Here is a 14,275-nt window from a genome sequence, read left to right as displayed (position 1 = left end):
ATTCTAAAGCCAGAAAGGGAGATATTGTTGGTAAAAGAAAGTGAAATGCCAAGAAGGGGCCCCCTCTCAAAATAAAAGTTACCCCATCGCTTAAAAACGTTTTATAAAGTTATGTCTACCATTACAAATTCAACATCTCCCTCCCTCCCAAACATCGTAGGCGATACCGTAGAAAATACAAGCCAGAGTAACGCTTCTAGCACTGCCAGTACAATAAGTCCTGTGAATAAAGAGGCGAGATATTCGCAAGTAGACTCAGCCCTGATTGTGATGCACCCAGCAGTAAGCTTGTCAAATAGGTATTCAGTATTGGCAAGCAATGACCCTGAAAGTTTCTCTATGGAGCCGTTTGGTGCTTGTAATTTAGAACAACCAGGAGCCGCAGAGGATAATGGTACTATTAATAAAGGTACAACAGATATAGCAAGAAAACCCAATGCAACGTCACTCTCTCTGGCGGATATCCTTTTTGCAATGAAGGAGGAAAAAGCCTGCAGATTCATGGGTGTCCGAAACCCATCAAGCAGAGATGACTAGCAGATTCATAACCTCGGAGGCCAACCAGGCAGCAATTCAAGCCTCCTGTGAAGTATTAACAAAAAGATTGGACGAGGTTACATTAAGAACTGAGGCTATGGAGAAAGAAATCCCTAGGATGAAGGACTCTATGCGGTCTACCGAAGTGGAGGTAGCGAAATTATCTGCTCAGAACAAAGAACTGAAAGAGGACCCCGAACGCTTAGAAAACCACTCTCGGCGGAATAACTTAAGGCGTTTAAATGTTCCCGAAGCCTTGGAGGGGTCTGATATTAGGGGGTTTGTAATCTATCTGTTACAGGGAACAGTCTTGAAAGGAGCGCAAGAAGTGGATTTAGTGCATTAATATCAAAGGATCAATCGCGATCCCTTCAGAAGGAACCTTGCTAAGCAAAAACCAAGGAGGATTTTGGTCAGTTTTTTAACATATTCACTTAAAGAGCAGATTCTGTCCTCCGCCCTAAAAGAAGGCTCCATTTCCTTTAACAGCTCTAACCCCTTTTCCTTTCAAATTAGATCAGATATTTCTCATACGACCGCAACTAGACAGTGGGAGTTGGGGAAAAGATTGGAAGAGCTGAATAGCATGGGGGCCAAGGCAGAGCTGAAGTTCCCAGCACTACTTTGTGTGATGGAGAACAACCACATGTACCAGATAAAATCACGGGAGGAAGCCGACGCCCTCATTGCAAAGATTAAGGAGGAGCGGGGGGGAAGTAGGGGGGAAGGCGAGTGACAGGGAGGAGGGTGGAGCCGAATAGGCTTTGCCTATTGGAAGGGAGGGTTCCTCATGGGAAGTGGGGGCACAGGGGTTTGGGGAGAGGGGTGTGGGGGGCACAGGGGTGGGGAGCAATGGGTAAGAAATGAAAAACAACCTCATCTCACCTTAGTTAGTAAAGCTTCTCGCCAAGGAGGGGTAATATCCACACAGGTAGTACAGGTAAATCAGGAAAATGGCAGGAAACCAAGGCCTAAGAGATAGAAGGACCATCTTTATCTCTTGGAACGTGAATGGTTTGAGGTGTCCCCAGAGGCAAAGGTTAATCCTTAAATATCTGGAATTGTCCACAGCCCACGTTTGTTTATTGCAAGAGACACATCTGAGCTATACAGAAAGTTGCTTAATTGGATAAAATGTTTTAGTGTGTCGCAACAGACGTCTCACAGTAGAGGCGTGGCAATTCTGGTAAAACATGGTGCACTATGTTCCATTAAAAAATCACAATCAGACCTCTCCGGGAGGTGGTTAGTGGCCCAAATCACATTAAATAACATAGACGTAGTGTGTGCCTCATTTTATGGCCCCAATGTAGACGATTCCACTTATATACTTAAACTACAATCAATAGTGACTTTGGAGTCACCTCCTTATATATTGGGTGGGGATTTCAATGTCCTATTGGATCCTTCAAAAGATAGGTCTAATTTGAGTCATTATATAGGCGCTCCAAAGATACGTCGCGCTCTATTAAACTTGATTCAAGATATAGATCTGATCGATGTATGGAGAGCTCTGAAGGGTGAACAACAGGGCTTCACGTTCTATAGTAAAAAATACGGTCACTCCTCAGGATTGATTATGTTTTTAGAGATAGACGAATTTTGAACGATACAGAGAGGATCTCAGTAATGCCAAGCCACCTCTCAGACCATCCACCACTGCAGTTTGCATATCAGAATAAAGGGTCGCAATTGCAGTCAAGATGAACGTTAAATAGGGTCATGCTTTTTGACCCAGAATTTATCCAGGCTAAGAAGTCTTTCCCTTAGAATTTTTTTTTTAAAATATGGGATCCTCACCTATGGATTTTATCTGGGATGCATATAAGGCAAGCCTAAGGGGGAGGCTACATGGCATCATTTTCTCTAAGAACAGGGGAGAGGCTAGGGTACTAAAAAACATAGAGGAGAGAATATGTCATCTAGAGAAGGAGAGGAATGGTCTAAATAATGGGGACTCTGAGCATCTCTCGCAAGTTCTGAAGGACTTGGACGAGGCAAGACAGGAGTGTAGAGGGAAATTGGATGCAAGGTGTAGAGTGCAATGGAACGCTAGAAACATGCAAAAATGTGAATATGGGGAGAAAGCAGGAGCTTTACTGGCATGGAAAGCCAGAGTCAACCATACTAGGAACGACGTTAAAGAACTGATTGTAAATAGCAATGTGGAGGCGTCAAGTAGAAATGAGGATATGCAAATTTGCCTTCTTTCGCTTTTTTCGGACCTCTATGAAGAGGTTTTGGCTCTATTCCCGCGCTCCATCCGCTCATGGCTGAGCAACAAATTCCTACTCTCCTTGTCAGAGGAGAGTAGGAACAGTCTAGATGCCCCTTTTACTTTGGAGGAAGTAACAGAGCAGATCAAAAAGTCCATGAATAAAAAAGCTGCAGGCTCGGATTCACTTCCAAGTGAAGTATACAAACATCTTGTTGAAGAGCTGATCCCCGTATTGGGTACTATTTTTAACTCAGTCTATTGTCTCGCTAGTAGAGTAGCCAAGTCATGGAAGGAGGCAACAATTGTTCTGATCTTGAAGCCAGGCAAGGACCCTTTAAGGGCGCACTCATATCGTCCAATCTCCCTGCTAAATGCCAATTATAAGAACTTCATGGGCATATTGGCGGGGAGATTGGCAAAGTTGGTCCCCAAGTTGATACAAACAGATCAGAAGGTTTTTGTGGTGGGAAGGTACATCCAGGAGCAGACACCACTTTTAATAGGCAATATAGATCTAGCCATCCAGAGATTGGACCCTTTGGCCGTAGTTGCTTTGGACGCAGCCAAGGCGTTCAATAGAGTCTGCTGTGTGTACCTTTGGGAGGTTATGGAGGTAATGTGATTTGGTCCCATTTTTATTCAAACCTTACAAAATTGTTATCAGGGAGCCTCTGCATGGATTCTTTTAAATGGCCTATTAACATTGAGTATTAACATCCAGCGAGGAACCAGGCAGGGGTGCACGATATCGCCCCTTTTATTTAACATCTATATAGATTCTTTGGCGCAAGCTATAAGGTTAAATGAATCAATTTGCCCCTATAGGTCTGAACATTACAGCTCTAAATTAGCTCTCTATGCAGATGACCTGATATTATATATGAGCGACCCAGAGGTGGTAATTCCTTGGATTGAGGAGTTATTGGTTGAATTTGGGTCTATATCGGGCTACGCAGTCAATAGATCCATAACAGCGGTAATGTGTTGGAATCTGGATCAGTGGACGGTAACAGTACGCACAGAGTTTAGATATCTGGGGATTTATTTTATAAAAGGCCTGGAAAAAATACCCCAGATTGATCTAAATAGAGTGATTAAAGAAATAGATTGTCTTTTAAGTAGATGGAGAAATCTCCCCTTAATCATTTACGGGAAAATCAATCTGGTAAAGATGGTCATTCCCCCTAAGCTTTTCTATCTATTCTCCACTATACCTCTAACCTTCCCGAAAAAGATCATTAGCAAGGTGCAGAGTAAGATTGGGAGCTTTGTCTGGGGGGACAAGGGGGTCCGATTGGCCTGGAAGAAACTTAGACGCAGACTTATTAAAAGTGGGATGGCCCTTCCAGATATTGGTCTGTATGCAGTAGCATTTCAGTTTAAAAGCATTCGGATGCTACTTGTGAAACCAGACGAGTCAGCCTGGGGTAGGTTGCTGGGAGAGATGGTGAGAGTCGAAGGAGGCGGAGGAGGGGAGGCCTTTCTGTATAAGTGTGGGTCCCCAAGATTCTTTAAGCTGGTACGCCTGAAGGTTCTGAGGGCAGCTCTGGAGTTGTGGCACCGGGCAAGACTCAGCTGGGGGATAGGCTACTATTCGGACCTCGCCCCCGTCTGGGACACGCCTGGAGAGACAGTTTGGCGTTGCCTATAAAGAGGGCAGGTATTAACACTTGAATTGAGCTGGTGGATTCCGAGGGAGTTCACCCATGGGAATATTTGAGAGCTAAGATAGGTATAGGACTATCTAGATTTAAATATCTACAGTTGGTGTCATCGTAGGATGTGGAAAAGGAGTAAGTAAGAGGAAACGGGAAGATTGAGAGGCTGTGGCAATCTGCTCTTCCAATAAGGAAGGAAATCTCAGTGTGATATCACCATCTACTAGAAGCTGAAGATCTAGAGATTCCCTCCTTAGAGGTGGTGTGGAACTGAACCCTCTTGAATCCTCAATAGAGTCCCTTTTCGAGCCCTCATTAAAGACACTATATAAGTATATTAAACCAGCCTGCCTGAAAAAGAATAATATCTTTGTCATCAACAGACTCTATTATACCACTGCAAGGATAGCAAAGTTCGCTCCAGTACCTCCTCCGAAATGTCCAAGATGTCACACACCTCTAGCTAATGATCTTCATGTCTTTTTTGAGTGTTCAGAACTGAAATCCTTTTGGAAAGAGGTGGGCAACTCACTCGGGGACATTTTTTAAACCAGCATTGATTTTAATCTCTCCTTAGTTTTATTCGGCAATGATGGTCTTTTCTGCCAGATAGCCTCACAGTTGCACAGCGGTCTTTTATTATATATGTTTTTTTGGCGCGGAGAGAGATTTGTAAGAAATGGAAGGATCCCCTCCCCCCAAAAAGAGAGGACTGGCTTAAAGCTTTGTTCGTTATGGCCTGGCTAGAATATGAAGGTGCAGAGGATAAGTCATCAAATATCAGGCATCCTTTTATGAGTTGGGGGCATAACTTACGATTAATCTAGCTCGTCCTATGATTACACCATGTCCCTCACAAAAGGGATGGATCGGGCGACCTAAGCAAGTGCGGTAAGCCGGGAGGCCCACAGTTTGCAATAACGGCTTCATAAGACCCGCAGAGGCTTAAAGGGTGCGATGAGGACCAAAAAAAACAAAAAAATAAAAATAGAAAATAGGGATATCATTAACTTTCAGACAAATAATTAACAAACATCCTTCGTCATCTGAGTCTTAAGATAGAAGAGTCACTTTAAGTTTTTTATGACATAGAATTACAGTAAGAACCCTTTACCGTTTAATAGGCGTACCCAAACCTTTAACATTCCACGAAACAATGCATAACGTCATTGATTATTGTTGGAAATGGCCCTTTTTGCAGGGTTATCCCAAAACTGTGTGCTTCTTCCTCCCTTGTTTTTCCTGACCTGTGGTTGTTGGCTACAGGACTCTGGGCACTTTACCACTGCTGATCGGTGCTAAAGTGCATATGCTCTCCCTGTAAATTGTTATTGTGATTGGTTATCCATGATTGCCATATTTGTTTGACCAGTAGACCCCTAATAAAGTGCACTAAGTGTGCCAGGGCTGGTAATTCAAATGCTACTAGTGGGCCTGCAGCACTGATTGTGCAACCCACAGGAGTAGTCCTAAAATGGTGTCTTAGGCCTGCCCCTGCAGTGCCTGTGCGCAGTCTGTGAACGTTGTCCTGGCCGGTGTACACACTTGCCAGGCCTGACCCTTCCCTTTACCTACACATTGGACACTCCTATGGTAGGCCCAAGGTACTCCCCTGGGCAGGGTGCAGTGTATGTACTAGTGTGGGTAACATGTCCTGATAGGGAAATACTGCAAATTTTGTTTTTCACTATTAAAAGGCTATCTTACCCATAGGTTAGAATGGGGAATGCTGTGTATCATATTTACCTGCATATCTTCCCATAACGGCAAGATAGACATATGGAGTCTGGTATCCCTGCACTCAGAATTTAATAACACATCTTTTAGTGAAGATGATTTGTAAATTCTAGGTTTGAAAATAGCACTTTTAGAAAGTGGCTATTTTCTTGTTCAGCCTTTCTTTGTGCCTCTGCCTGTTTGTGGATTGACTGTCTGGTTTGTGAGTGACAGGGGCTGGGGGTAGCTCCAAGAGACTGTGTGAGTTAGCACTAGGCTGAATAGACCCATCTGCATGTAGAGTGGTGAGGAGGAGTAGCACCTTGGTCTGAATAGGGCTGTGCCTGCCTGCCACAATGCTGGCTCCACCTCCTGCGGTGCGTCTGATGGCCCTGGCCCACACTCACAAAGGAAGAAGATGTGCCCTGGCAGAGTGCACCCAGAACTGGTTTGGAGTGGGTCCAGGACCCCTCACACAGGAAGAACAAAGACTATTGGGGTATAAAAGTTGAGCTAATACCCCTGTAAAATCAGATTAGGAAACTTTGTGATCAAGAAGGAATCCCTGCAAAGAAAAACAGCCAGGAAGACTGAGGAAAAGTGCTGCCATTGCTGAGTGTCTGGAAGCTGACCTGCAGTTGCTGTAATTGCTGAAAAAGAGGACTAAGGGACTGTCTGCTGTGTGTTGTGTCCCCTTTACTTGAAGAGGAGCTGTGCTGTGTGCTTTGCCCTCTCTGAAGCCTGCCTATCTCCAGGGTCCTGAGAAGAGCTGACCTCCTGTTTAGAACTCAGGGATACAAACGTTCTCAAGAAAACATCCGGCAAGCTGCTGTGTGCATGTCTCTGCTCACAGCCTGTGCCTTTCTGAAGACTTCCTGCTCGTGTGATAATTAATTTGGTGTGCTAGCAGGACTTTGTGTGAGGTCTGCCATGCCTCCTGAATCACTGACCCGATGCTCGAAAGTGCGTGTCCCTATGCACAGCTTGGGCCTTCGTGAAAACTGCTTTGTCTCAACGTGACCGCCAGCGGCGACTTTGCAACATGGCATGCATGTGCCAGTACCTCAAGAGGAAGCGGTATTTCTCCATGTGCCAGCTCTCTCCGCCACCAGCCCAAGTGTGAGCTGCCATCGTAATCTCCTTGGAGAACCTCTGTGTCATTGCCTGGCTACCAAGAAGTGCCAACAAAGGCAGCGCTGCTGCAAAGGGAGCCGCCCGTCATGAAGCGTCCCCTATCAACGGGGAGGCGCGTAAGCAAGGAGCCGCATTGGGACCTCCAAGCGTGACGAAACCCCGCCACTGATTGAAGAATTACCAGCCATGCAGGAGAAGGAAACGACCCCCCAGGTAACGCTCGAGCTGCTGTCCCGAGTGCAGCGTGCGTTTCAGCCTGGGGCGGGTTGTAGGTCTGCGAGGAGCGGGCGGCTTGGTGGGTGAAGGGCAGAGTGTGCAATCCTTCACCAGGGATGCCAGCTACGAGTTAATAAAAAGGTGTTTCTCTCTGCCCCGAGTCAGAAGGGAATAGCGCCCGCAGGACTTAAGGACAATTACCTTGCAGTGATTAAAGTACAGCAGGGGCCGTTAAGAGAACAACGCCAGATGGTATTTAAAGAGCAAGATGGGCATTTTGCAAAGACAGCGGCTTTTTGGTGACTTGCGCGCAATTCGCGCATTGGCTAGGGGTGAGGTCCTGACTCTGAAACGGAGCAGATAAGTGTAGCACATTCCGTGCTACGGCGGGGGCATTTGGTTGTCAAGGGCCCCACTTGCTTTCAGTAACTCCCTAAGCCAAAGAGCATCAATGTTAAGGAACGCCTCATTTGCATTTGCCGAGATACTTTCCCCACACTAGCAACCAGGGCCCCCTGTCAAATTGAGCTCACAAGTGTTTTTATCTTTACAAGAACGTTCTCCTATAAAAGAACAGTGCTACAGTGAACCTCTTTTATTGACAACCCCTTATAGGGGGGAGAATGTATTTTCTTTGCATGTGTGTTTTATGCTGTTTTGACCCTGCCTAATCTATATAAAGATACATTTCTTTTTATAAACAACTTTTGTAGTGTCCCTTTGTGGTGTTGCATTGAATTACTGTGAGTGTTGGTACAAATACTTTACAAATTGCCTTGGGGATAATCCTGTCTGCTCGTGCCAAGCTACCAAGGGGGTGAGCAGGGGTTAGCAACAGTGTGTATCCCCCTTGCCCTGACTAGAGTGGTGATTTCTGCCTGGCTTTGGCGGAAGCCTTAGCCAACCAGAAAACCCATTTCTAACAAATATCTATAAAGACTAAGAATAACATTTGAATAGCATTACAGCATAACAGGAAAACAATGAAGAAATTACAATAAATAGGAGAGCAACCAGTATACACATTAATAGTGAAGAAGTAGGAAATGAAATAGAAATTATTGTAATAAAGGAAGAAGAAAAAGAGGAGAAGGAAAGGAGGGGAGAAGAGAAAAAGAAAAGGGAAATACAAATAGAGAAAAATATAGTAAGTGGATTTTCAGTAAAGAAGTTAGAAACAGAAAATAATGATGTTGGAATAGAAAAAGCGAAGGAAAAGAGGAAAGAGGGACAAAGGATAGAGCTAGGAAAGGAAAGAGGAAGTAAATACAAAACAAATATAAACAATGATGGAAGAAGGACAACAAACATGCCAAAGACTCAAACATGGATGGGGGGTGTTGAGGCAACAGGATGAGAGGACAAAACCAGCAAAACATCCCCGGGGATGAGAAGCCATATGGTCTAGATGTTATGAGACAATGGAGGAGATTCTTCTCTGCAGTTCTCAAGAAAACGTTGGAGCAAAGCTGGATCCTCATATGTGTTTTTTTATTTTGTTAAGTCACTTTAAAGAGACAAGGATGTATCAAAGCAAATCTGGTATTCAGGTTTCGTAGTGCTGGATGCATTGAAAAAAGCTTTCCCTTTTATTTACAGTGGTTTTGGCGTAATCTTGTGAAAAAAATAGCTGTGAACCTTGCCAGAAAATACAATGTTTGATTTTTGCTGCCTGTAGAACTTTTAACAAGTCAGTATATTCTGAGAAGTAGAGTATTACACCTCATGGTTTGAGGTAAGATGAAGAGGTAGAAGGAGGACGTCCCAACCTGTGAGCTCTTTGTATGTTCAATGGAGGATATTCTGGAATGTCAAGTAATAGTGGGAGAAAAGATTGAAAGAAGGCTAAAGGATTGGATCCTTCCAATCCTTCGGATAAACCATAAATACATAGATTGTTACTTCTATTACGATTCTCAAGATTTTCAACTTCTTTCTGAAGTTGTAAAATTTCTGCCTTCATAGGGGAAATTTGTTTTGAGGAGATTTGTAGTGACTGAATATGATTTTCCACAGCAGTTATTTTACATTGAAGAGAAAACCAGTTGGCGTTGAAGCCCTGTAAACAAGTGTTTGTTTCCTCCATGTATGGTTTAAGAGCCCGTATTTCATCTCAAAGTAGTTTTAGTGACGGAGGTGGAGGAGAGATAGTAGGTGTAGGAGGATCTTTTTTGGCTCATTTGATGAAGTATTTGTTTTAGGTTTATTTTTAACATTGACTTGAGAGGAAGGAGACCCAGAAGGGTGTATGGGGGAGGACATGTTAGACGACGTTTCGGTAAGATGAGAAATATTAGTTTGTGCAGAGTCTTCCATGTCGTCATGTAGGACAGAAAAGGGGATAGAAGTCGGCAGTATTGTAGATTTCGAGCAAGAAGTAGACAAATTAGATAGAACATTGCCTCGTCCACCTCTGGTTCTCCCCATAGACATGAGAGAAAAATACAGACAGGGAACTGCAGGATGACGTGTCAAGAACTCACGATGAAAGTGCAGGTATATCAAAAATGACGAAAGTGGGAACAGTGGCACTGTATAAAAGTTATTAGCTAAATTATGAGGAAAAGTCCAGCATTGAAGATATAGTTGATGTTGAGGAAGGTTGTATGACATTACAACGCATGCTAATACATCGCATGCCATTACATCGCAGTGTTTACAACGCAAGTCGTTACAACGACTTGCGTTGGAGGGCGCTGGACTTAGGAGTAGTATAATGTACTATTCCAACTCCAGTCTACATACAGTAGGGAAGGTGTTGGATAGTAAATTATACTATTCCTTGTCCTAGAGCGCCATCCAGCGCAAGTCGTTGAAACGACTTGCGTTCTAAAAACCGCAATGTAATGGCATCGCGACGTAACGACCACGTAGTAAACGATGTTTCCCGTTGGGGAAATGTTTGTAACTGCAAAGTAAGAGGCACATAGTAGAGTTTAAATTATTATTAACTAAATAAATAAGAGGGAAAAACCTGTTTCAGGAAGTCAAGCAAAAAAGATGCCCACACAAAGCTGGATTTTGTTATTGAGAGATCACCGCATGAGGCAAGGATTTAGGGGATCATAAAATGGCGGTCGCAGTCCAGTCATGGATCGTCCTGCATAAATAAGAAGTGGCCATCAAAACAACATACATTTTATTCAGAGCGGTAATTTATATAAGGGGAAGACCGCTGCTTGAGGCAAAACATTGAAGAGAGCATAAAGAAGAAAAACGCTGTAATTCATTCATAAAGCGTGCCACATGTCAGAGGGAATTCCAAAAAGAATGGGGCTTACAGATACAAATTCAGCGGTGTCCTCCATGGCATTGGCGGGTCATTTAGAGCAGTATTTATATCAGGGGAAACTGCTATGCTCCGCTAGACGTGAGGGAGAACACAAAATGGCGACCGCGGTCCGTTCACAGAGTGCGCTGCATTTCAAAAGAGAATTATAGTTAATTGCAGGCTTACCATGGTTAGCCAACAATATACTCTAGCGCGGTATAAAATCCGTTGCCAAGTTCTACAACAAGGATGCTCTGCAAAGTCACTCCATTTGCAGAAATTCAGCGACTTCTCTGACCTCAGCCCGGGGCAGAATTAACTGCCCGCCATCTCCGTTGGCGCTCAACCCTTTCTTTGTGTCATTTGTATGTACTGATCTTTACTGATACTGCAGGTGTTCAGTATAGGCTATTATAAAATGTTGTACCTAAATAAGGTTGAAGCTTCAAGCTTTGCACACGATGTTGAATGAGGCTGACAGTTTGCACCATTTTCTGAGATTAGACACTTTACCTAGATCATCTGGTGGGAGTTTCTTCTCAGGAAAAAATGCACAACTATTTTCTTGTCAAAACCTTTTCCAAACAATTCTTTCACTAATAGTGGGTATTTCTAAACTTCTTTTTCGAAATCTACTTTTGGAATAAAATTTTCCTCAATGTTTTTTGCTGGCTACAAAAGTTAAAAAAAAATCCCAAAACATTTCTAGAGGAAAAACGTAAGGGCTTCACACACCCCTAGTCATAACCTGTATGTAAATAAGCTATCATTAAAATGTGTCTAGTGCATAACCCTTAATACAGACATGCTATTTATTATTACTGATCTGATTTTTAGAGCAATTTCTCAAATGTGATACTGGGTCGATAAGTGACTTAATTAAAACTTTCTGAAGTTCATTTTCTGATTTGTGTTTCATAAGGCAAGATGACTGTAAATCCTGTAAAAAAAATGTACATTTCATATCCACATTAAATATTTGCCTCTACATTTGTAAGATAACACGGGCTGGCAGCGGTCTAATTATCTAAAAGGAAAGATGTCAATGTAACCTCAAAATTTTAGAGCAATCTAAATTCGCAGCACTTTTACTGAAATATGTTTTTTCTTTTGTTTCAGTAGCAGACTTTGGAGGCAGCCCAACCCCTCCAATTAGTGTGACACACAAACCAGAAGAAGACACATTTGGGGTATGTTTTACTTTTTTTTTCATGAATTTCCAGACAAATCTATGTCTCGGATGAGATTGCAACAGAAAGGGAAAACATTGAACATAGCCAATAAGTGAAAAATGCACCTGGAAACGTAAGAATGTGTTGTAGGTTTACATATTCATGCCCTTGCAGGGAGAATAGCTTTTTGGTTAATTTCTAATCAGTAGAAGCCTATGTCCCTTTTCCAGAATTGTTTGTACTCTTTCTACTGTTGCTTAGAAGAACAATTTACAAACAAACAGTACTATATAATTTTCGATTCTCGTGGCCAGATAGATGCATTGGATGAACAGTCAAGCAAAAAACATTTCCAATGCTTACGAAAATGGGGGGGGGGTCTACTTATATAAAACCTACTGACATATCAATAGTTTACCTCAACATGTGACCAGATTCATTTCGTGAACGTTTGCCAATTTATCGCCTCTCTCGGTATGTATTCATTCACTTGAACCATGATGATGTTTGCTCATATCCCCCTCTCCTTCCTTTAGTACAGTGGTGATGCCTGTTTGTTCTTTATTAGATTTGTGTAGTGCTTTTCTATACGCTTGTCAATTCATATTTCAATACTAAAACTAAATTTCCCAATTGCTGAGTAACTCTCATTTAGCCAAGAGCACCTCCAGTGAGTGTCATATTCCCATCTTTGTCCTTTAGTAAAATGGAGATAAATTGTCATTATCCTCCATTACCTTTGTGCAATACTTTTCACATTTCTTGTCAAATCATATATCACTGCATCAGCAACATTGCCCCACCCCTTGACTGTCTCTCATGTTGCCAATAGCTTCACCAATGCTACCAAAAAAGCACTGCATGCCCAGTGAATTCCAGACATAGGTTTTAATTTCGCTATAATTGAACACCCACCTACTACCAAAGCTACCTTTATTGACCCACTAAGTACTAAAATAGAGTGTAGTGTTCAGTGTATCCACATAAATACGTACGAAAATATTTTGCATTTAATTAATTTCGCTAGAACTTTTTTCACAAATCTTTGGTCATTCTGAAAATCTGATTGGAATTTCTCAATTTCATGAGTCAATTGGTCGGCTCTAAATAACATGATGGAAGGTATCACCTATACCATTTTCATACCTGGAAAATGCAAAAGGTGATCAGTGAGTTTTCTAGATGGTGCTGGGAAGTACAGCAGCCCACGATTCTTTAATGAAATTAATCACATATATGTGTATTTTATATAACACTTTAATTGTGTGCTATAATGCACAGTGTCTATTGAATGTAATTATTAAACACTACATTTCGTACAAATAAAACTGTGAATCTACAGAACTGGTTATTGTGCCAGACATCCGACCATGTTATTTTTATGCAGATTAGTCGAGTCATTAGCAGTAAGAAAGAAGACATCAGGTAGATTTCACAATTAATGCATTTTCAGACACGCTCCCTAAAACAAAGTTACTCCAATCGACAACTGGAAAGAAGAGTAAGCGCCTTGCCAATGGTGTTGTTTTAGAAATGTGAAAGTTGCCGAGGTTAATTGAGAAAAAAAATCATTTTGGGATGCAACTAATTAGTACATCAGTGGCATCGACCAATCAAGCCTAGGTTCCAATCCAGTCTGTGTGGAAAACATGCAAACGTGTTTGCGACCTGGGCTTAGCACTGTTCCTTAACTGACATCCCAAAAGTCAAGCTTGGTTCTACAGCTTTTCAAATTTAGTAGTTTAGCAAAAAGAAAACAATACAAAGTATAGAATAACAATTCTTTGAGAGTCAAATGATTAGTACTTCTTTTATGTATGTAGAATGCCTAGCTTTGGACATTGAAAAGGTCTTATGTGAAAAGATAACATTACACTTGTAACATGATGTAAAATTAAGAAAATACACACAAGGTAATGGGGGAAATGTAGCATTAAAAAAATTGAAGAAAAGGCTATGGTTTGAAAAAAAAGAATATGGCGGTATTCTGTATCAAATGCTGTCCCGAAAATGTGTGCCTCCAATTGCTAGAGTTGCTATAAAATATAGTTGAGTATCAAAACTAGGATTGTTAATATTTTCTTACAAACTCTCAACCCCCAAACTTGCAGGAAGGCAATGTGGTGAGTTTTAGAATCAAGGTGTTATTTTGTTATCATACATCCTACAGTAAGCAGACAGAAACAAATGTAGCAGAAGAGTAAACACAAGGTAAAAATCTAATTCTGGGCTAGAATATATCACCGAATGCAAAATGGAATCCTGAAGTCAAATAATCTTGTCAAAGTACAACGTACTGCATGAATCCATAAAATGTGATTCACCTTGACTTAAGAAAAGGGAAGCTCTGCTA

At 42.1% G+C, this 14,275-nt stretch overlaps 1 protein-coding gene across 4 annotated transcripts in view; it reads left to right on the top strand.

Moving 5' to 3' along the window:
- The window catches only part of NTRK3 (neurotrophic receptor tyrosine kinase 3), a 1,749,208-nt gene that overhangs the window by 935,021 nt on the left and 799,912 nt on the right, over nucleotides 1–14,275 (top strand). For 3 of the 4 annotated variants that reach the window (XM_078683167.1, XM_078683169.1, XM_078683170.1), the window contains exon 10: nucleotides 11,870–11,940. In XM_078683167.1, the coding sequence (XP_078539293.1) occupies nucleotides 11,870–11,940 (71 nt within the window). The remainder of the gene's footprint in view (nucleotides 1–11,869; nucleotides 11,941–14,275) is intronic. The other variant, XM_078683168.1, reaches the window with a different exon arrangement.

This window comes from Lissotriton helveticus, chromosome 3_1, assembly GCF_964261635.1.
Source record: "Lissotriton helveticus chromosome 3_1, aLisHel1.1, whole genome shotgun sequence".
NCBI lineage: Eukaryota > Metazoa > Chordata > Amphibia > Caudata > Salamandridae > Lissotriton > Lissotriton helveticus.
Note: the sequence above shows the minus strand (reverse complement) of the source record. Positions and strands in the feature narration are given on the sequence as shown.